Source organism: Pseudoliparis swirei, chromosome 7, assembly GCF_029220125.1.
Source record: "Pseudoliparis swirei isolate HS2019 ecotype Mariana Trench chromosome 7, NWPU_hadal_v1, whole genome shotgun sequence".
NCBI lineage: Eukaryota > Metazoa > Chordata > Actinopteri > Perciformes > Liparidae > Pseudoliparis > Pseudoliparis swirei.
In genome coordinates this window covers 8,287,314-8,311,392 of record NC_079394.1, presented here as the reverse complement: position 1 = coordinate 8,311,392, position 24,079 = coordinate 8,287,314, and the positions used below count along the sequence as shown (strand labels likewise).

At 43.5% G+C, this 24,079-nt stretch overlaps 2 protein-coding genes across 3 annotated transcripts; one reads left to right on the top strand and one right to left on the bottom strand.

Annotated features, from left to right (window-relative positions):
* Nucleotides 1-362: 362 nt before the first annotated feature.
* On the bottom strand, nt 363-22,404 carry lrrc75ba (leucine rich repeat containing 75Ba). 2 transcript variants are annotated; one of them, XM_056418608.1, is made up of 5 exons: nt 22,323-22,404; nt 12,172-12,578; nt 9,225-9,353; nt 8,260-8,372; nt 363-2,647 (listed from the first exon to the last, which is right to left on the bottom strand). In XM_056418608.1, exons 2-5 carry the CDS (start codon nt 12,454-12,456, stop codon nt 2,065-2,067), a joined length of 1,110 nt encoding a protein of 369 aa, XP_056274583.1. In that variant the 5' UTR covers nt 12,457-12,578; nt 22,323-22,404; the 3' UTR covers nt 363-2,064. The 2 variants fall into 2 exon arrangements, with proteins under 2 accessions (XP_056274583.1, XP_056274584.1); XM_056418609.1 differs by lacking the exon at nt 22,323-22,404 and having other exon boundaries at nt 12,172-12,830.
* On the top strand, nt 15,955-23,999 carry ggt1a (gamma-glutamyltransferase 1a). The gene is given in 13 exon segments (XM_056418610.1): nt 15,955-18,287; nt 18,401-18,531; nt 18,610-18,699; nt 19,040-19,232; nt 19,641-19,801; nt 19,967-20,116; nt 20,517-20,559; nt 20,561-20,651; nt 20,918-21,105; nt 21,194-21,321; nt 21,682-21,794; nt 21,874-21,987; nt 22,331-23,999. Coding segments are annotated over 13 exon segments (1,722 nt in total). The 5' UTR covers nt 15,955-18,114; the 3' UTR covers nt 22,478-23,999.
* The last annotated feature ends 80 nt before the right edge of the window (nt 24,000-24,079 follow it).

The following is a 24,079-nucleotide window of genomic DNA, read 5'->3' as shown; positions in this document are numbered from 1 at the left end:
GTCACACTGGGCACTGACCTTATAGGAGCCACCTGTTGCAAATGCCACATTAACATGTCTGTCAGCAGAAACAAAATGTTGTCTGGAGAAGATCATGGGTAGGGCCACCCTGCTTTTTCCTGGCAAACATAGGCAACTCAGGCGCTTCCCTTACAGGATGCAGCGGCACGGATGATTTGCTGGCTCAGATACAAGTATAGCACTTCCGGCAACCAATCCCAAACAGCCCGGCCCAAGCTGCTTTCTTCTATTCTATTCTTCATCAATACATATTCTGTTTGTTCTGCTCGTGACCCAGACGTTGAAACAGCTCAACAAACGTATTCTGGAAATCTTTGAAACAAAACAAATCAAGACATCACTTTTCAGTTGTGATTGGTCCTTTTATTGGCAGTCAGTGATTGACATGAGACAAGTACACAGCGGCTACAAGTTTGACATTGACTCAGGAAACATAAACTAGGAACCAAGTGGACAGTGCTCTCCATCATTCACATGGAACATTCAACATGAAGGTTGTACGCTCTGAGTGTACTTCACATTGACTGAACTATTTCCTGTTTTTCTGTATAATCCCTTCAGCCGTGTATGTTTCTTTGTTTTCTGTTTAGGCTTACAGGAGGAGATCATTGCATTCAGTTTCATAGTTAGAGTCATTATTATAATTACAGAGTCGGACACAAGACGAAACACCAAAACAACAACCCAATTAATGACAGCAGTAATCAGACATTTTACAAACACATTTAACCCACACACACTTAAACATTCATTATATATCTGGATGATGGGGGTATGTGTTTTGTCAATGATTCTTTCAACAATCATGAGCCATATGGACATAATTTCACCTTAAAGAGTTATGCATTGTTTCAGCTTTGTAAATATCTCTAGTTATAGTACACAAAGTATATGCTGGAGAAACGGAAATACAAAAAAAAAAAATCCCCTTAAAGTGTTCAGTCAGTCTAACTTAATAATCATGTGCTACTGTAGACAGACTATAATCAAGAGATAACAGTCTGTGTCGCATAACAAACACAGGGCCACTGAAGTACGCAATCAATAAATGGAAACGACAACATGTTTGTAGAGACAAACGGCAGCAGGGCGGGCAGCACTGCTCCGTGTCCCATATTAACACTTTGCTGTGGTGTTACAAATGCACTGACACACTGCGGTGATGACGACAACAGCTCAACAATTACAAAGAGGTGACGATCAAAAAACAATCAGCGACAGCTACCCATTGTTGAGTCCTACCGTTGTCTTCTAAGATTGCTTTGTTCACCAAAAGTGCACCAAAATAGCCCGTGGAAACACAAGAGAACCATGGTGTGTGTCCTCATTTACATCTACACAAGGGCTGCGCGGGTATTCACAAGTGGACATTTGGAAAGGGGGGGAAAACGGAAAAAAAATCTCGACAGCAGTTTTGCCGGCGTCACGTGACGGTTCGTCGGCTGTATAGTCTGTTGAACTTGTGTCATAGCTTTTGTTGAGAGATTAACAGAGAACACACAATGTGGAGCTGGGCCCTGCCTGCCAGAGATAGACTCAGTCCTGGGAGAGAATCCAGAGAGACCCCGTGTTTCTAAACTCACTCGAGTTCCACTTCAGCCACCGCCGCGATGCTACTCCTCCATCCAACCAACTGATCTAAATCTCCTTGGGATTGGCTCCTCAGCTGCCACTATCAGAGAGAGAGAGAGAGAGAGAGAGATTGAGAAAGAGAAAAAGAGAGAGAGAGAGAGACCACTGGATCATTAACTCTTCCAGCCAACCTCCAATGAAACCGCACCTTGTTCCCAAGAGCACCATCCACCAACACAGTAAGTCTGCCGTCGTCACTTCCCTTTTCGTCTTGTGTGGGTTAACTCAGAGATGGTTAGGAATAGCCTGGTAGCTGTGTTGGGACGGGACAATGGTCTCCCTTGTGCCTCAAAGGGTGACTGGGCTGGTGGTGTGAGGGCGAGTGGACGAAGGAGGTAGTAACACGGTGCTGTGGGACCACGTTTCAACCACAGTTGAAAGCGCCTCAGAGGGAGAGCACCCCTTCACCTCTCAGTCGTGAAGGGTGAAGTCTTTGGAGAGCTGCTTTTCCCCTAAACTCCACGGCTCCAGCTCAAATTTGTTCCCCATGACATCCTCGTCATCATCCGCCTCTTCCTCCTCCTCGAGGCTAGGCTCCTCGATGGACGTCTCCAGGTGGTAACAGTAGGGTTGACCCGCCGTGTACTCGTAGATAGTCGGTAAACTGCTCTTCAGGCTACAGCGGCGGCGCAACGCGACCAGCAGCGGCTGAGGCATCGTGAAAATATCCACGTTGTTGCCCAGGTCGATCCAGGCCAGGCTGGAGAACATCTTGGGGTCTTTGAGCAACTCTGTGAGCTCTTTGAGTATAATCAGGGTGAGGCGGTTACCGTTGAGCGCCAGGTTGCCGAGTTTGGGCAACGATGCGAGAAGAGGCAGGAGAATCTTCAGGTTCTCGTCCTGGAGTTCAGTGAAGCTGACGTCCACGGCCACCACGCTGTCTCTGTTGTTTTGGAGGTAGAAGGCAACTTGTCGGACATCGCGGGCGGACAAGGCCACGCCCGATAGGTCGACCGAGTCACTGGACAGATTTTTCTGGAGGGTTGTCTTGAGACTGTTGAGGACAAAAGAAGAGAAAGAGTGTGAGACGACTCTTTGGCAACACACACACTAGTCAAGGTGTTTGCTGTGGGGTGAAAGGACGCAACTTGGGAACAAGGCCCTGGTTTTATGTTGTGTTTCATGCGCTGTGTAGAGGAGAGGGTGACTGGGCCGGCATGGAGCGGAAGGCTGACACAGAGACTTCAGCATGGGGATTAACTCGAGTAAACAGAGGAGCCAAAACATGCGAACGAGCCAGCAGCTTGAGCTTAACGCTCTGAAGGTCAGACACACGGGACTGTTTGGTGCTCAACTGTAACGCCCTGTTCTGTCTCCTCTGCTTCCTCTCTGTCTCCTTGATTGTGTAATTCCCTTCACCTGCCCTCAGCCACTCCTGTTCCTCTGATTGTGTAATTCCCTTCACCTGCCCTCAGCCACTCCTGTTCCTCTGATTGTTTCATTCCCTTCACCTGCCCTCAGCCACTTGTCTCGTTAGTGTCTCATGCCGTACACCTGTTTCCTCCCCTATATATTGTGCCTGTCTTTCCCTTGTCTCCTGTTGGATTGTTGTCTTTATTTCTGTGTTCCTTGGGCTTCTTGTCGCTGTACCCATCTGTCTTCGTGACTATTGTTTGGAACCTTTTGCCTCAGTAAAGAGAGTTTTAGTTATTCACGCTGAGTCCTGTCATTTTCCTCTGCGCATGAGCTCTTGTCCCTCGTTACCCGTGACGTCAAGAGATAAAACTGTGATGTGTTTTAGAAAAAGATTACGTTGTAAAAGAAGCTCCTTTGACACTATATTCATCAGGTCTGAAAGAAAGGAGTATCTTCTTTTGGAAACGCTCTGTTGAAATTATGTTATTATCTCCACCAAAGAAGTCATGGTTACACGTTGCTTCTTTTTTAGTTACCAAGATGTCCCCAAAACTCGTTGACTTTTTTGGGTTACATTTGGTAAAAATTATCTGCTATTTTTTTATAGGAACTATTGCACTTCTTTGATTGCCACTTTACGATAAGGTTACAAAACACAAGTAATGCTTCAATACATGCTGTATCATGAATTATTGTTGCTCCCCATTATTACATTATTTTGACATGTCGACATAACTAAACATTGTTTCTATTGATCGGGTTGTGAAGTAACATGTAGAGGTTTGCAGCTGTCCACGAGTTTGATAAAACAGTGTCAAATACAGTATCTTTGAGAAACGCTATTGTTCTGCTTTTGGAGAGGATTATGTTATTGAAATAGATTAGTTGATCGTTTATCAGTGTGTATTTCAATGCAGAATAAACATTTAGACCCACTTTCCATTATTAAAATAACACATTTAGAGGATTGTCTAAGCAGGCTGCTTACTATTATATATGAATGTTTCTTTTAAAGTGACGCAGTACATTGAGGTGATTTATAAAGTGAATGACAGTCATTGAGTGTAGGGAGTGATATGTGCAGAGTACGCACTTAATTCCCCAGAGTTCAAAATTCAGTGTCAAAGTATATAAACTCTTTCAGAGTTATTACAACAATAGCGAGAATAAATAGCTCCCAGTGTTGGTGTAAATATTCAGAGTTAAACATGTTTGTGTAAAATATACAGTGTTAAAGAGAATTGACTGTTAGAGTCATTACAACTAGAGAAAGAGTAAACAACCCAGTGTTGATGAAAACGTTCACTATTACTCTGAAAAGCTCCGCCCCCTCCTTCTCCTTTTAAATTAAGTTTCATCACACACGTTTTAATTCTAGATAGAATTTCTTTAAATTTTATATCAAATGTTGATATTTCAGCAGAAGCAACATTTTAGAATAACTCTAAACTGAGTTCAACTTACATTCAAGCTGTTTTTGTGTCTTGAAATACCAAATTGCAGAGAGCTAACGTGAAAGCTACACAGTAGAATTAAAGAGTACATTAACACTAAGCCAGTAAACATATGGTCCCCATCTACAGTGTTGAAGAGCCACTGTGGGTCAGTGGTTAGCAGGTCCGTCTTTCAATCAGGAATTCTTACACCCTCCGGTGCCCACTGACTTACTGTGACACCCACTGACGTACCCGTCACCTGTCATGCGTACAGTGGGTTTTGCACCCTTGAGAACGGATGCGCCCTGAGCAGCATTGACTGCTTTGTTTTAGAAGCAGGTGATGCTTGAAGAGCACAAACATCATGCTTTGGAGCATTTATATTCATTATAAAACACAAAAAATGAGTGTAAAACCCTATCATGAAGCAAGGCTAAAGGTAGTTTAAGCAGCTGTTGAGAACATCTATGAGATAAGACATTTATTTAGACTGGTCAATCTTTTTCAAAGTCTTGTGAAGCACAGCCCTCCCTATCTCTATTGTCTGGCCTTTTATAAGACAGAATCCTCATTTTCTCCATGGCGGCGGCCTGGCAGAGGCTCCCCTCCAGGTGTGAATAGGTGTTAACCACACAACTCCTTCCTTTGTCAGACAGGCTCATCCTGTTAAGCTAAGGACAAATGGATGTCTACACCCTCCTCCCCAGAAGCCTCTTTCATCCTTCCTCCACATTAATCTGACACCAGAAAACACTAATAACTTCTAGCGGACGTCTTTAAAAAAAAAAAGAGATTAAAAAAGACATATCTAATGAATGAATGACCCTGCAACGCTGCTCTAGTTTAGGAAACCTCTCCGACCTCTATCCCTCTCCCTCCCTACTCTCCCTTGTCTGATGTATTTCTCTGTTTGTATGTACACTCTCCCAAAATGTGTCAATGTTATTTAATTTGAAAGACTGGATGGTATATATTGAATACTACACCTGTGCTGATGTATACTTTGTAAATTAAGATACTGTCCAAAAACGGAAAAAAACAAAAAAAAACAACAATATCTGTATGAAAAAATATCACATTTAATATATGTTGCGAAAAATATGTAATAGGCAGCATGTTGAGATAAATAATCCTTCCGTGCACCACTTGAACTGCTGAATCGAAGCCAGTATTAACAAGAAATACATCAACATTTTAGTCATAGTGGATGCAAGTAAATCTATATGCAAAAAACATGAAGTCTTAATAAATACCCATCCATAATCCATTAAGTAATCAATTAACGTGATGTGTAAAAGCACAGCGTGTCTTGTCTCGACGTGTGGCTCATTAGTCTATGTGTCATTCATTTCATATAATGAGGCAGCATTTAAATTCAGCCGGAGAAAATGCAATCGCTCTCATTATTTATTTAAATATATATTCACAACTGGAGTGTTATCAGAATCAGAAACAGAAACATTTATTTGCTACGTGTGTTAGACGCGAGAATAATTTGACTATCTGAAGCTAATTGAGATTTAGATGTCTTTCTGTTTTCTGCAGTCATTTACGGTTTGCCCTATTACTCATTTTTGCCCTCTGATGGCTGAAGCTCAACTGTACAGGAGAGGCACAAGATGACCAGTCGAACCACATCTGCTCACTGACATTTCATGTATATTTTCCATTAATTTAATGATGCATTATATACGCAAGACTATCGCGTAGTGTGCTGCAGTGACACTGCATTGTCCTTCATGGTGCAGGGAATCCAACCTCACAGCTCACAGTCAATACAAAAAAGATAGTTCCTGCACATAATTCTCTCCCTTATATCTGTTTGTTTGATCGATGTTTTGGTCAAAAACATAACTGGAGGAACTGGGCTGACCACCTTTTCCTTTCTGTATTTTCCTGAAGCTGAATCACTCAGTAAATTTACGAATGGGGAATACGCTTTAACATTCCTATTTTGCTACAATGCACAACATAATGATTATTATTGAATTTAAGAACAGGTGATGTGGAAACAAAAATGCAGTGGCTATGAAAGGATATTTTTGGTTATTTAGTTTTGGAGCGTTTGGATAACAAAGGAACAAAAGAATTACAAGGTTAGAAAAGACTGATGTAACAGGAAGATAGTGGCATGAAAATTGAAGAGGAAAAAAGCTCTCTCATTTAATGTGGAAAACATAAAACATTTGTATCAAAACCCAAATAAACTAGTTAGATAGATTAACGTGATTAGTGAGATTCAGACATTAATTTACTCTGTCATTTCAGTTATAAATGTGTTTGCACTCTGTAGAACTGCTGGTGTTCAGCGCATATGCTGGATAATGAAGGAATGAATAATCCGGGGGCATTACAATGGACTGAGCCGTTGCTGTTTCCTCTGAGAATGCAGAAATCTCTCAGAGGTGGGATTGCTGCATTTTTATACAGATGAGGACAGTTTGCCTGCAGCTGAACAAAGATGGAAGTTAAAGGGAGATAAAATCCACCCTAAAACAAATAATTTGTGATGCTTTTCTTCTAAATGGGAACATTTAAATCCTTATTTGATTAAGTAATAATTCAATATTTTGGGAACTACGCTGAATCACTTTTGTTTGCAGAGAATTAGATGAGGAGATGGATACCACTCTCATGTCTATGCGCTAAGTATGAGTCTGCAGTCAGGAGACAGTTAGCTTAGCACAAAGACTGGATACGGGGGCAAACAGCAGCCTGCCTCTATCTGAAAGTAGAAAACAGATCAAATCTGATATTTGTGTTATTTAGTGAGCTTTAGAGTTGCTGGTAGACAGATTTTTGGAGAAGTCTCTCTCGTCTCACAGTACGCGGCAGTCTGGCCGTCTCGTCTCTTTCTATATGCGACAAGTATTTCTTAGCTAACGACAGGCGAAGCCGTCAGAGCTTCCAGTATCTTCTGTAGGCTATTAATATTCTGTTTTAGGGTGGATTTCTGTTTTAATGATTCATGTTGCTCCTGCTGTCTCAGCCAGTGTCAGAGTCTCGCTCTCTCTCCGTCTCTCTCTCTCTCTGTGTGTGTTCATGAAGCCAACAGCATGACTAAGTATAAAAAGAAAGAAAAGCCCCTCAGATAGGGATCTACACATCTGCACATTTTCAGAGATGCTATGAGAGTCAGTTAAATCCTGTGTCTTTCTTCTTCTGGGCTGATTTAATGAGCACAATAAATCCCTGCATGTTCAGCTTCACATAGAGGACTGCCAGATCCTCGCAAATACATATTTCCTGTCTTCTGATACTGCATGTCGATACCACAGACTCAGACACAATGAACCGCTCTCATCTCACTGTGTTCCCATTGTCTCCTCCTCAATCCTGAGATTATTTTTACCCTCGGCAAATTACTGCATAATATGCAGCTTCTAGTCGGCTGTAAAATGAGCAATTACATGAGAAATCATTTATGATAGCCGGTTCATGAATAAACCTGTCTTGGTGCACAGGCTAATTATCTAGCTAAATTAATCCAGTCTTTTATCGAGAGGAGTATTATTACATTATAACACAACCTTCCGAGCTATTCTTCAGCAAACAGATGAAAATATTTGTTGCTATGAGGCCAATCGCAATGTGCATCCACTGCACGGACCATGGCACTTGAAAATTAAATATGACGGACAGCTGCAGTTGCCATGGCGTCTCCACGAGGTCAGCCTCCGGCCAGCTTCGTCCTAGTTCACTGACAGCGACAAAGATGGAACTCTCTCCAGCTTGACACGGAGCCGAGTCTTGCTCACCGTTGTGCGTAGCTGCAGATTTATTACAGACTGGATGTCTGGACAGACGGGCTTACCAGGCCTGGGATTTCCGTCTGGACATGCTCTGCCTCAGCCACTTTGAGTGTGGGGTCAGATGGTAGATCAGCTGTCTGCAAATCTTATCAGAAGACTTTCTGGTGTCTGCATCCTGTAGAACAGTGCAGAAAGACAATAACAATGGTGTGCAGAACAAAGAGATCAACAGTAGTGACACAGCCGCTTTCAAAATGAGATTCATGGTCAAGGGGAAACATCTTTGCTATTCATTATTTCACACTTTCAGGCCTTTACGTTTCCCTAATGCTCTAAAAAGCACCGGCTTGTAACTTTAAGATCTTTCATGAGAGCAGAACACTTTGTTATTATTTGTCGTGCCTTGAGCTACTCCTAAACAAAACACAATTTACCAGCCTTGTTGGAGCGAGACAATCTAATCACATGCGGCGTGCTTCGGTGGGGGAAATACAGGAATTACACAGGAGAGGTAAGACTCAACACAGCCACTGGGAAACAAGGGTAATTCTAGTTCATGCTGGTGGCCATTGGCTACATACAAATAATTAAATATTCACCGTTGATTCTTCGTAGCAAGCCAGAACAGACTGAGCATTTTTCAGATTGGGGGACTTAAAAAGAGAGACTACAAGTATGCATTTTTAAATTACTATGACATGTCCTGTTTAAGTAACTCTGGTTAAATGAGTATTTAGTTAGGCGATCCCAATGATACATTTATCAAAGTGCATTGAACAAAATAGCAGAAGGATAGGAGGCATAAGTAGGCCAACATGTGTCTGCAGGTTTTCTTTTAACCATCCGTCTGTAGAGATGCAAGTCGATGCCATCCTCAGATTGGATATCATTTTTCTAACTCAACGGAAGCAAACTTTCAGGGGAGTATTTTTAGAAGAAGGCTTTGTTTTGCAGAATACCAATTTGGAGCTGGATCTCTGTGGATACTCTGCAAGTGTTACGCAGAGGTGGAACAAAGTGAACTGACCTTCTTAGGACACTGCATCTCTCGAGCCAGGCTGAGCAGCAGCTCGTGTGAGATCGGGTCCACCAGGTTGAGGAAGGCGGCGTTTTTGTATAAGATGTCATTGAGCGAGTTGCCTTCCAAACCAAGATCCTACCAAAGCAGACACGAGGAGATGCGTCACAATCACAGCAAGGTGCAGTAATAAAAAAACATCCTGCAATTATTAGAATCAGGTTTCTAAAAGAGTGACCCTGCTGTGTCGTGGGTAATTTGACCCGAGATGAAAAGATAAAAGAAGTGTGTTGTTTTAAATATTCATTAAAGGAGACGGGAGCTTTTTTTTTATCAGTAGGAATGTGAGATCTAAGGGGGAATCACAAGGAACGCTGCGTTTTGGCACACATCCTACAAGACTCAGCACCAACTGTTCTTTGTGAGGTAATCTCCCCATACTTTAATAAGGAATATGCAGACTTAACTATGATGAGACTGTTCAACTATCCCTGATCTTACCATATCCTCTTTGAAAATCAAAAAAATGCATTCAATCCCCTGGCTGAATGTTATTTTCAAAGCACATGTCTACTGTATCTCCAACCACGAATCTTGATTTTCAAATTTTTTTATCAACAGAAATACGGCAATGGGAATAAATTATATTTAAAAGTTTGTGCAGCACATGAATACATCTGCAAAGAGGTCAGAGCGTACAGCTGTCATCGCAGCTGACGTACAAATATGACAAATCCAAAAGGATTTTCTGTTGAAAAAAACAAATCAAACTGTGTGATCTGAACTGTAATCATGCCTTCATCAACTCGTCCTTCCCCAAGGTCCCAACGAGGCAAACGATGAGACGTTAATGAGAGGAGCAAGCCTTAGAGACGGGCACACACCTGCATCCAGACGCACACACATTCATTCCTGTCTCGCGAAGACAATCGGCATTGATTGCACTAGACAGTTTGAGTGGGAGGCTGGCAGCTCCACGTTCCTGGCTCCCCTTCTCACTCGGGCAACAGTAAACAGACGGAACCCAAGCAGGGGAGAAGCTGTTTTATGTCCTCTGAGAAACAAAGTATAAAAATATCTCTCTCCTGAGTTTAGACACGATCAATTATCATGTACGAGCGAGGCGTGAAGACATGAATCCTTCCCGTATGAGGCGTGAAGACATGAATCCTTCCCGTATCTGGAGCAGAGCTCCCTGTTACACACACCAATTAAATCCGCCGCAAACTCTTTTGAATTCGGGGAACAGGCTCTCAGATATCTGCTGCGAGTAAAGATAAAGTAAGGCGTATTTTAATAAAAGTGGAGCTCATCTAGACGGAGCGAGCCCGTGTCCCCTGTGACGTGGCTGTCGGGGAGCCGAGGCCAGCCAGTTTATCTCCTCGGCTTGATTAAGGAGGTTCCACTCTCTCCTGTGTGAAGGCTTCAAGGTAATTAACACAGGATTGGCCGACAGCTAAAAGACAGATGGGGACCTGAGGGCGAGCAAACAAATGAGATCGACAAGGTCGCCGTCACATCTTCGATGCACCTACGTATTTTAAAAAAATACACATGTTTAATGTTACAGCTGGTGAAAAGAAGGTTATGAAAACAAATATCTTGATTAAGATCCAACATCCGTTACTCTTTAGAGTGGAGCTGGACTTTTTGTAACCTATTCTAGGTCACGAATACAACATTACCTAATTATAAGTACTGCCACGGTCAAGACTACATTCAATATACTGCTACTAGAGCTCATAAAACTACCGTGGTTTTGGGAGGTGGTTTTAGAAATTTTCCTCAGCCAAAAAGCCCCAAAACATTCAGTGATTTTCAGGAAGGATTACTTACATCACATGCATTTCACATGATTAGCACGTGCACAACAAAGACAATATCAAAGAGATGACAGCATTCTCTAAGTTTGATTTCTGTGACATTTTTATAGGCCCAGAGTTAATAAAAACTTTAGGAGAAGAATACTATTTTGTGTGGTGGAACACAGGACTCCAGGGCTTACATTGTTTAAGCTGGAGTTCGGGCCATTACCGAGAGAAAAAGAGCGAGAGAAAGAGAGAGAGAGACAGAGAGCGAGAGAGAGAGACAGAGAGAACCAGAGAGAGAGACATAGAAACAGAGAGAGAGCGAGAGACATATATATATATATATAGAGAGAGAGAGAGAGAGACATTTGTAGTGGAGAGGGATGGAGAGCCAAAGGAGAGGCGAGACTCTGGACAGTGAAAGAAATAAAGACAGATGTAGAAATAATGGTAAAGGAGGGGATAAAGGCTCTATTTGTGTTCGTTGAATTTGCATTAGTATATATATATATATATATATACATACATACACATACTACATACATGCATATATATATACATACATGTATATGTATATATGTCCAGATCCCATCCACAGGCAATGACATTTATGATAATGCAATGGCCGTTTGTTGGTTGGCCATTTCTTAATTTAAGTGTCAGTCGTTGCGTCAAATCAAATGACAACATGGATCACGTTCACTCTCACTGAGAGTGAACAATGTGGCGAGTCACAAACTGTCTGCCACTGAAATCGTGGATCACAGGTGCAACTCTCAGCCAGTGGCCTACTTTCTATAAACACAAATGCCTCCGGAAGGGGCAGCAGCAGCGAGGCCATTGCATGCAGAGTGACCTCGAGGGGGAATAGAGGGGTGAGGAGAGCTGGGGTCCGAGGCCAGAGGCCAGGGGTGATGAGCAGAGCATGCAGGAGGGCATTAAAGCACATGTGGAACTATAATATGTCGGACGTGCAACACACATCAAAGTGCATTCACACACACACGAACATCTCCTGCTTGTTCTCATCAGTTGCGTCGGGGTGTTTTGAGTGTGTGGCTGCGGGAGCATCAACGCTGGCTCGCAGAAGTATAGGACGTAAACAGGTCTCCATGAGGCCGAGCTGTGCGCGGCTTCCTCTCTCTTACCTTCCTCAGTAATCGGAGCACGTCGGTCGCCTGCTCCGTCCTGCGATCGCGGAGTAGCTTCTGGATGTCTTTGATCCACGCCACTCGCCTGATGTACGGGCTGTGGTTGGTCCTCCGCAGCATCCCAGGCAGTTTATCTGTTTTCAACATCAGTGCAAACAGAAAGTCGCCGCCGCCGCCTCGGCTGGTCCTGTCGCTCTCTCCGGAGCCATCGAGAAGCTTGCGTCGCTTTTTGGAGAAATCGTCACTGTCCAGGCTGCTCTGCCTGCTCAGTCTGGAGCCCATCGTGTTGTTTTTCTACAGATGCCTTTGTTTTTACAGCTCAGACAATATCACCTGGAGGACGAACCCATGGTCGGTCAGACACCGTTTCTTTTAGATGCTCCTCGGTGGCAGGGTTGCCAGGTCTGTGTGACAAAACCAGCCCAATGGCCAATCAAAACCCAGCCCAATATCAGAACTCAAAATATGCCCGTGCCAAACCATATACACTGCTTTTAAAGTCCATGTCCATGTGTGTACGTGCTGATCTGGAGTCAGTTTGGTAGGATTTGGGTATAAATAAATTATTTCATTTAAAATATGGATTTTTATTTAAAGATATTCATGTAATTTGCATGCAAAATAGGTCTACCCGAAGCAGCGGACAAAAAATTCAACCCGCGGCAACACTTCAAAAGTAGCCCAATTCCGCGGGAAACCCGCGGACCTGGCAACACTGCTCGGTGGTGGAGAGTGGAAAACGGCGCCGAGTAGTCTGGTGCTGCGTAGCTGCGTGGATCCGGCGCAGAACCCCGACAGGCTAATTTATCAACACTCTCACATGCACACGGCACACACTGCTATTTTTGTATTCCCCCCTCCCACCGTTGTCTACGTCTGTTGATCTCGGATGAAGAGGATGCTTCATCCCCCGCAGGGTTGCCAGGTCTGTGTGACAAAACCAGCCCAATGGCCAATAAAACCAGCCCAATATCAGAACTCAAAATATGCCCGTGCCAAACCATATACACTGCTTTTAAATTCCATGTCCATGTGTGTACGTGCTGATCTGGAGTCAGTTTGGTAGGATTTGGGTATAAATAAATTATTTCATTTAAAATATGGATTTTTATTTAAAGATATTCAAGTAATTTGCATGCAAAATAGGTCTACCCGAACCAGCGGACAAACAATTCAACCCGCGGCAACACTTCAAAAGTAGCCCAATTCCGCGGGGAAACCGCGGACCTGGCAACACGGATCCCCCGTCTGCCTCTGCTTTACCCTGCTGTTTGGGTTTGATCAGCGTGGAGCATCCGACCAATCAGAAGCCTGCTACGCATCTCGGGTCGAAATTCTACTCTGTGAGATGTTACAAGGGAGAGAGAGGAGCAACAAGATGCCAGTGTTGTTGTATATTAGACACCCATGTGACAAATGCACAGTGATATAAACAATGCTTAAGTCGCTTGTTTCGTACTAATCCAGGTGCCCAATAGTTTATGCTTTGTCCTTCGAATTTCTCTTTTGGCAATTCGGTTGTCGTTTAGTCATTGCACAGACTGTCAAATCCTGTTTGCACTTTTATTCTTTGAACTACATCCATGCCCCACAGTGTGTTTCCGTCATGTGAATCAGTGGATGGGAGCTAGAGGGTGAATGATGGGAGGGTTGAATATGCATCCTGCGACACAAGAGACGGCTCGCAGCTAAAATGCATCACAACAACGTCTTCTGCACTTTAGGAAATTGAATGCAACTGTAGTGTTGTGGATAGATTATTCTCTTCCTTCCGACTTGATTCTTATTACAATCTTGAAGCTAGATAAACTCATTTACTTCTTCTTATCTGACTAAGTGCGAGTGTCCACGCGAACTCACTCCTGGACTTCAGGAATCGAATCCCCGCAGAACACGAGAGAGGATGGATCAATGTTCAGGTCACTCTAGATTGTAGATTGTATTCGCACGGGCAAACAAGAGTTGAGTCTCCGGTTCAGAAAGATGGCATGACAAAAACTAACAACAAAATGACAAAGCACACAACATGCGATGATATTTCTTTCTACATGAGATATCAGATGTAGACACTGGTCCGCAACTTTAACTCCCACTTTCCTCAAAGGCCACCACTCACGTTCGTTTAAGTTAACCAGACCGAGGCTTCTCAAGGACAGAGTTATGTCCCTTAGTTATGGACACTAATTCTCTCGGCTCTGTCATTCGTTGGCATGGCTTCTCCTACCATAGCTATGCTGATGACACCCAACTGATCCTCTCGTTTCCCCAATCGGAAACACAGGTAGCAGCACGCATCTCTGCCTGTCTGACGGAAATCTCTCAGTGGATGTCTGCACACCACCTGAAAATCAACCCCGACAAAACTGAACTACTTTTCCTTCCAGGGGAAGGCTCTCCCACCCATGACCTGACGACCACTTCCAACCACTCTGTTAGCCCCGACCCCGACTGCCAGGAGCCTCGGGGTGACAGTCAACAGTCAACTCTCCTGCGACAACACGTTCCTGTAGGTACATGCTGCGGAACATCAGGAGAATCCGTTCTCTTCTTACTCAGAAGGCGGCACAGGTTCTGGTCCAGGCTCTGGTCATTTCACCCCTAGACTTCTGTAACTCCCTCCTGGCAGGTCGACCTGCTCAGGCCATCCGACCTCTGCAGCTCATCCAGAATGCAGCATCTGGACTGGTCTTCAGCCTCCCGAAATTCACCCACACTACTCTACTCCTCCGCTCTCTTCACTGGTTACCGGTCTCTACATCTTTCCGCCGGAAACTAAAAACACATTCCCCTTACCGGACCGTTGTGGCTTGTTGACTTCTGTTCCTATTGGTCTAACGGTCAGTTAGGGACCTGTGCCAGGTCACCAATAACTGGTTCTAGGGCTGCTTGACCCTCTTCAAGCAACATGTTTTTCATTCTAACAGTTCATGCCAAGACAGATATTTAACTGCTATCTAGTGGGATATATAACCCATAAAACGTACTTTAGTATTTAAAGGCGTAAATAATTATACCACCTCTATTCACATTTTCCTTCCACAGTAGCATGTACACATAAACATAGCTTTTCTTCTTATTCAGTCTTATTTAATGGAGGTTTTCATTTGTAGGCCCCATCATTGTGGTTGAAGGACATTGATTCTGATTTGATCTTATTTTCCGAGTTGAGTCTGGGGGATGATGCTCTCTTATTAAGTTGTCCCCTAGCTGCTCCACTGTTTCCTCCCTGGACTCTGACTACTGTATATTTTCCCATCCCCCGATCTGGGATCCTCTTCGGCGTAACATTTGGAAGAGTCTGAGTGTGATGAAGGAGGTATACTGAGCCTGCACAAGGCTGTATGACATCCTCTGTGGCTCTGGAGGGAGAAAAACAGCCCGGAAGAGATCATCAGAGTTATCTCAGTGTATGCTTGAGACTTCAACATTGCGAAAGAAAACTTTTGTTAAAAACTGGAGGTTTGAAAGACGTAGTCCTTTAGGACTGGGCTGCATTGTGGGGATTGAATGATCCTAGTTCTTAGGAACTCGACTCAAACTGGGGACTTTAAGTAAAAATATCTCGGCCTCTGCTGCTTTAATTCGGACCATTCTTTAAAAATATGTCTTTGTGTTCCTGCAGAAGCCCACAACAGACAAACAAACACTGGTAGTTCTCCTACGTGCTCGGCCCACAGGAGACGTGAATCTGAAACGTCATTGCTAGATAACTTTGATAATCAGTTTTAACTTTGTGCCTCCTAAAATAAGTCGATACGTAGATGTTCTCATTTTCTTTATTTACATCTCCAACATTGTGATGTTTACCCTCATGTAAACTTAATCTGTAAATGTGGTCAGACTAGCCAGCTGGCTTAGATTCAACAGCATTCTTTTGGCAAGATGCTCTAAAACCAATTCAGTGAAAGGCACCAAGGTTCCAACATAGGTCAGTAAGATATTGAAAAAACAAAAGGAAACAAAATCAACAATCTCAAGATAGCACACAAATCATGGAGAGCAACCGTGAGCAGCAACACATTGCAACAGGGGTGTCCCCCTAGTTTAGGGCTTAATGTGCTGACCATGAACCACAACACTGTCTGTCTGTGACTTTGTATAATCAAAGGACTTTAGCCACCCATTAAACACGAGATGTCACCTTCTTCTCAGTGTTTCCGCAGGCTGGATTTCACCTGCCAGAGGAACAACAGCAGTGTGTGATTTGATTACATCGGCACAGACAAGCCTTCCCCTTCATTGTGTGAAGACACCTGGAGGGAGATCTGGGTAGGACTGTACCCCTCCCAGAAAAGTCTAAATGAATGATGTATACTTCTAGCTGACATAGAAATATGAACAAGCTTCAGCTAATATTTCATTAGCATGTAGTGACAGTTTCATGGAAGGCTTTTGTGATCTGCAACAAACAGATATGTAATTGTCGTCTTCCGCTATAAATCAGCTCTGTCCATTAAATAAATCCCCCTTTTTGGAGCGGCTGTGAACCTGGGAGATTCAGAACTGGATAATCCTGATTAAATTTAGACACAATCACAGCAGCAGCAGCCCACAGACTCCTTTGACAGCGCTTTAACAAAGTGGCCCAGAAACAGGAGAGCACAGGATTAGGTGAGGGTCCACAGAAACTCCTGATACCGATGATTCAGGCGTGGACCATCTCAAATGCTCAGAGGACGCCTGAGGATTACGCCAGATAGACTGTCCCACGCCTACCGAGCCTGGCAACGCTGCCGGCTGAGCCAATCACACGGAGCCCTGAATCGGGGATGAATGCTGCTGGCATCGGTACACAGATCACTCTCACCTTCACGTTGGCATAGCCGGCCAGATATCAGCGTGAAACGGAAGGTTATAGAGGACTGGAAAGAAAAACTCAAAGAGTTTCTCTCCAAAGTGAGGAAAAGAAAGCATCGATCATTTAAAAAGATGAATAGAACGTGCAAGAATTTTTAAACTTAGTGCTTCCTGGCTAATGTTGCCAAGAGCTTGAACGTTACACAAGCTGACATGACCTTTGCCCCCATCCCCATCTTCCTCTATGTATCTTTTGATTTATGGCTATGGTCGAATAAAAAATAAATAATAACATCCTGTCTATTTCTAACCACTTTTCCTCGACCTCTATGGAAAACATCGGGGATCAAGGAAAGGTGAAGGAGAATTATAATTACGTGCTGAGGAATCCGACCGCTATTACATTCAACATTCAAGGAATTGAGGGAACGCAGTAACTCATTTGATTTGGTGAAGGATGATCCACGGTACAGTAGGCTGAAGGAGATAAGAAAAGAAGCCTTGAAGCGCCTTTCTTAGCATTTAGAGAATCTATCCAGCTCTTTATCATGGCTGCCACTTGATACTTCCAGGTCATTTAATTCAGGAACCTCCCGAAGCAGAAAAAGCCCATGTCGGATGTTCAAAAGTTTGAAGAAATTAATAAAGGATGAATAAAGAAACAAAAACAAAGTACTAGCAGAGCGCAACAATGTGCAGCGTCATCTTGAGAGTATTAGTCTATTGTTCTGCCTGTTACTTTAAAAAAACATGTTCAAATACAGCACATGCTTATTATCCAGTGTGGCGTCTGAGCTGAGATGACACGTCATGTTCACATCATCACCAATGAGTGACGCTGGTCATAATAAACACCTCGTCACCGCTGCTGACACACACAGAATCAGCTGAATGGCCGACTCCCCTCTTCTCCCTTCTTTTTGTCTCATCTTTTCCATCGGTCTGTGCAGTACACCAAAGGTGAGTGAACCTCCTGCTCTCCCTCCGTGACCGGAGAAAAATACGATGCACCTTTTTCACACGTTTTATTTGTGTTAAGATTTGGCTCTGAAAATGCTCGGTGCCGTTTGGAGACAGGACACTTGTTCTGAGCCAGAGGATTCTGCCCGACTGTGAGGTGTGTGGATTTTCCTGGGCAGGAAGATGGTTGGGAAGTCCCTGATTGCTGGTCTGGTGGTCCTTCTGGTGGCGGCAGTGAGCCTGTTCCTGGGGGTGTTCATGGGCTCGGGGAAGAAAAACACCCCTCCCTCCTTGGACCACTTCTACTCAAAGGCTGCCGTGGCTGCTGATGCTGGGAAGTGTTCAGAAGTCGGGAGGTGAGAAGACCGACACGCTCAGACTGCGGCTTTCCAAACGTGACAAACAGTGTTCTGTGCGTGTGTGTGTGTGTGTGTGGCGACTTCCACCAAGTGTGTTCTTGTCTTTTCAGGGACATTTTGAAGAAGAACGGTTCAGCCGTGGACGCGTCAATCGCTGCCTTGCTATGCGTCGGCCTTTTGAACGCTCACAGCATGGGCATCGGAGGAGGGCTCTTCTTCGTCATCTATGACGCGTCCACGGGTGAGTTACAACTTCTCAACAGATGATAACTGAACAAAAACACCATCTGAAAATCTGTCCTCATTTTCTGCTCAACAGGGAAGGTGGAGACCATCGATGCGAGGGAGACGGCGCCCATGAACGCCACTGAGGACATGTTTGGCAACAACACCGAGCTTTCTCGTACAGGTAGCCCTGACCTGCTGGAGTATTTCCCAGAGGAGAAACAGATTCACTGTGTTATGGAAAGCTGTTGCAGCTACTGAAACTCGACTCTAAGGTTGTAGAGCTAGAGAGGATAAATATTCTAGTCTCAAATCTATCCATCCAGCTCCTCTCGAATGTGAACAACTTTGTTATATTTTCTCCCTGCGTCTGCTGCTGGTCACATAATCATAAACAAAACTAAATCTGTATGTGCAGAAAACTGGATCCATAGCTGTTTAGTTGTCTCTTACTATTCTGATCCTACAGGGACCAGAAAGAAGAGTTAGGGAATTAAAAAATAGTGGCTGTGTTGTTTCCACAGGTGGATTGTCCATAGCTATTCCCGGGGAGATCCGTGGTTACGAGATGGCCCACAGGAGGCATGGCAGGCTGCCCTGGAAGGACCTGTTCCAGCCCAGCATTGCTTTGGCTCGAGACGGCTTTCCTATCGGAACATCTTTGGCTCACGCCATCTCCAGGAGCAGAGATTCAATTCAAGGAGATGCCAACATGTGGTGAGGGTGAAGAGTTTCACAGAACGGTGGCTTCAATACCTCTGCTGCTTTCACTAGTGACTGAGTGTAGTGCAATCATTTAGGCCGACAACATAAAATGAATAGTGAGGTATTTTTAAGCTAACCTTCTGGATGTATTACAAGAACTGGAGACTGGACTTTAAGATGGAGGCCATTCATTTGTGTATAAATTGCTTTCAGAGATTCTGCAGTGGATGTTTTATCTGCAGTACTGCGAGTGGCCACTGGAGCACATTGGCAGCAAAGTCGATTCACAATTAATAATAATTAATATACATATCCATGGCCGCTTCCCATTCGATGGACACACACACGAGTAGCGGCTCTCATTTTCTACATGCTCTAACAATTTAACAGCGTTTCTACTTTTTCTTTATTCTCTTCCAGTGAGGTGTTTTGTGATTCTCAAAAAAACATACTGAAGGAAAACGACATCGTTAGATTTCCAAGGCTGGCGGACACGTACCAAAGAATAGCAGAAGAGGGTCCGGATGTGTTTTACAACGGGTCGATGGCACGACGCATCGTCGAGGATATCCAGGCGGCAGGTGTTACGTTGTGTTTTTGCTCATTGTTGTATTAAGAAATCGTGAATACACGAATAACCAAACTGCACACTACAGAGCTAAAAACTATTTATTATTTCAAGACTTGAATCATTAAATTAGAGCACTATTTCTCATTTTTAATTCACACCACTGTACTGGTTGCAGGAGGCATCATCTCCCTGGATGACTTGTTGGAGTACCAGCCTGTGCTGAACGAGAACCCTCTGAAGGTGAAGGTTGGGGAGTACACTATGCATGTCCCCGACGCCCCGTCCAGTGGCCCCGTGCTGGCACTCATACTCAACATAGTGGACGGTAGGCAGCCCGGCCATGTTGTGCAGCCATGGGGCAGAAAAGGATGTCTGGTTTCCCCCAGGTCGTCCCTGGATTGTTTCTCCGCCCGTTTGGGAGGCAGAAAACAGAGCGGCGACTCACTTCTGTTTGCCAAATATAATTCACCATCAACAGCCCGTCTTCTCCGGCAGAGACTCTTTAGTCATGCTTTAAATATAAAGTGGCATCATTCATTTCAGATGAGGGACACGATTTAATGTGTTCATAAATTAATCTGAAGGAACACGATTCCATATTGACATTGCGGAACACTTTTGTGTTATTTTAATTGAGAATTCAGTTTAATGACCTGCAACAGTGATGCTGAAGGCTCATGACCTGATTAAACAAATAAAATGGTTTTCCCTTGGATATTTTGCAGGGTACAACTTCACAGGCACAAGTGTTTCTACAGCCGAGAAAAAGACTGACGTACCATCGCATCCTAGAGGCTTTCCGGTTCGCTTATGCCAAAAGGAGCCGCCTAGGGGACCCACGTTATCTCAACATCACCGATGTAAGACTTCATGTTATTAATATTACACGTCGGACCTTAACTTTGGAGCTTTACTGTACACTCTGGATGACCGCAGCTGCTTCCTGCTAGCCACTGGGCAATTCTATAGGTGTTGGTGTAAAAAAGCCTTTATTCAGCCCTGATTGGAGAAGATTAAGGGAGTGTTTTCTGTATTGTTACAAAGGCCAGGAAGAGTGCTCATCTATTGTTTACCATTCATCATTTTCACGTGAACTTCTCCTCTTGGACTTGTTTGCTCCCCTCAGTTCATTCTAAACATGACCTCAGACTTCTTTGCTGATGACATAAGGAGTAAAATTACAGACGACACCACCCACCCAGACAGCTACTACGAGCCAGACTACTTTGTCCCGGACAACCACGGCACGGCTCACCTGTCGGTCATTGCTGAGGACGGAAGCGCCGTGGCAGCCACCAGCACCATTAATTTATAGTAAGAAAAGTCAACTTTCAGAGAAACATCTCCTGAAGTGATCGCTGATTATCGATCACTCAATAAAAAGCTGTTTTTATTTCTCCAGCTTTGGTTCCAAAGTCATGTCTCGATCAACTGGAATCCTTTTTAACGACGAGATGGATGACTTCAGCTCTCCGTACATGACCAACGGGTTCGGAATTCCGCCATCACCAAACAATTTCATTCAACCAGGTGTGGCTGGACACTTGTATTACTAGAACTCTCAGTTTAGGTTATGACGTTTGGTCACATGTCTGTCGATGGAGAGCAATGACAAAGAGGATGCCCCTTCCTCGAGTGAGGATGAAGAGGTGATGCAGCAACCAGCCGTTCACTTGTTCCTGCATTGGTTGTTTTCAGAAACTCTGATAGTTTTAGCTCAATAACAGCATCCGCCCACTGTGACTCACTATTGTTTCTTTAATTACATTTTTAAATAAGTGTTAAATCAACGTGGCAGTTTTTAGCTGTGCAAATTCTGAACGTGGACCATTATACTGTTTACTTCTATCAGTTAAGCAGTCGCAGCCACCGTCTGTTTATCTGTTGCAGGCAAGCGGCCTCTGTCTTCCATGTGTCCTACGATCATCTTTGACAAAGACAACAAAGTGAAAATGGTTGTGGGAGCGTCGGGGGGTACAAAAATCACCACCGCCACCGCCTTAGTAAATCAGATTCATTTACTCGCATCGTCTCCATCCGGCAGGATTAGAAACTAAATGCATTTCTTTCTGGCTGAAACAGGTAATCCTGAACTCGTTGTTCTTCAACTATGACCTCAGGAAAGCTGTGACAGAGCCGCGAGTTCACAATCAGCTCAACCCAAATATGACCGTGGTGGAGCTGGGCTTTGAAAAGGTGGGTCACACATGAAGACGTATGGTGCAAAACAACATCTGGAACATATGGTTCCTCTTACAGACTTCTAACAGCTGTTAGAGTCAATACACAGGCTACTCGTTTCACTACAGGACTGCTTAACACGTTTGTTTTTGGTTTCATTAATAAGTATTTATTTGTCTTTAGTCTCTGAGATTGTATTCAATAATCTTATATATATATATAATATATTTATATACATTTAATATATATATAATATCTATATCTATATTAGATATTATATATCTAATATATATATATAATATATATATCTAATATATTTATGTATGTTTGTGCATGTGTGATGCTAATACCATGGCAGAGTGTCCTGGAGGGTCTGGTGCAGAAGAACCATGTAACTCAGCTGCTGCCGACGCCGGACTCCGTGGTCCAAGCGGTGGCGCGGCAGGGCGAGCGTCTCTGTGCCGAGTCCGACCCCAGGAAAGGAGGCTATCCAGCAGGATACTGAGCGGCTCTTCGGGCCCGTCTCCTCGGAGACACTCGGATGGAGCCACAATGCAAACAGGGGCCTGCACCAAAGACTCAGCAGAAGCAGTGTTTAAGCTACGGAGACACCACCACGACACACATGTCCAAACCTTCTTTTACTCAAACTCACTTATTCAGCATTACCTTTTGTTTTTTTGGGGCATTATCAGAGTCTGGAAGTAAATTAAGAGGTTGCATCTAGTTTGACGGGTGGATCATCGGCATTATGTACTGGTGATGTTTTGGGGAAACCTAAAACACAATCTTCTTTCTACCATATACCAATTTTATGTAGAACGTGGTATTCAACATTTTAAAAACAACCAAGTAAGCATCAATAATTTGGCAAATAAGACAAGTTTCATCACTATGCATCGTCAGGTAAGAGTCGGTGTGGTCGTTGATTGTCCATGTCGTACTTTCATCTATTCGAGTCAAACTGGGGACAAACCATCAGTTCCAAAATAAGGACACTGGTAGTTTCCGGTTCAAGTCGATCCTAAACATTATTTCGAGGAATCTGACTGTGCGTTTTCTCCCGTGACTATCGTGAAACTATTACTCTTAAATTGTAAATGTTTAATATCGAGTAGAGGTTAAGTGAATGTAGAGCGTATTCTGAAAAATACATGTGCAGATATATTTTTCTAAACATGCGTTGTTCTTATGCCATGTTTGTTGCAATGCTTGTTATTAAACCTTTTAAACAAAGATGTTACAATTTACAATGTGGGTATTTCTGTGCTGCTTCTGAGACTGGAACATTAAATCACTATATACTATCTTTTCTTTTAGTTTGTGGCTGGTCAGATTGTGATATTTATACTGAAGCACATGTATTGTGGTAATGACATTAATACATATAATCCAGGGTACACCCAGTAAAAAAACAGAAAAGCAGCTGGCACTGAATGTTTGGCATTTTTGACTGATTAAAAACTAAAAAGATTTTTAAATGATAAAATGTTGATTCATTTGTTGTATCTACTTATTAATTCGCTCACAGTTTCAGCACTAACACATACAGACTAAGAAGGCACCAAGGACTTGCCCCATCTCAAATTAAAGTGATGGGTTCTTCCTTGACCCATGCTACACATTTCCACCAAGTTTAATGAAAATCAGGCTCGTAGTTTTTCCTAAATTCTACTGACAAGCAAACCGAAGACACAATACATTTGTGCAGATAATCAACAATGTTGTTTTTGGACTGAGCTTCAATTAAGAGTAAAAGGGGGAACACTAAACGTGAGCAGGACCCCTGAAGAGGGTGACCCCGTTTGACTTCATAGTCTTCAGTGAATACCGTCTCTCATGTGCTCTTTGAGAAAATGAAAAACCAAGTACCTTTCCCATTGGTTGAAACTTCCATCGAAAAAATGCTTTAAAACCTCGTTTAGCTGCCGTTTCCTCTGTTCAGACCTCACGATGGTCTCCGCCTTGTCAACGACTCCCCTGCATCACAAGTATTTTGTAACCAGCAGCGACAAATAAAACCCTTTCTGCTGGAAATGCAACAATTAGCTGGACCCCACTTGACAGATTATTCCCGCAGCATAACAAGTATTTGTTTCCAAGTACA

What these genes read in the sequence shown, in the direction of transcription:
- lrrc75ba (XM_056418608.1), bottom strand. Translation starts at nt 12,456, where the DNA reads ATGGGCTCCAGACTGAGCAGGCAGAGCAGCCTGGACAGTGACGATTTC. An exon ending in TGCTCCGATTACTGAGGAAG is followed by an intron (nt 9,354 to 12,171) that starts GTAAGAGAGAGG and finishes CTGCTTTGGTAG; the next exon opens with GATCTTGGTTTGGAAGGCAA. An exon ending in AGACGGAAATCCCAGGCCTG is followed by an intron (nt 2,648 to 8,259) that starts GTAAGCCCGTCT and finishes TGTCCTCAACAG; the next exon opens with TCTCAAGACAACCCTCCAGA.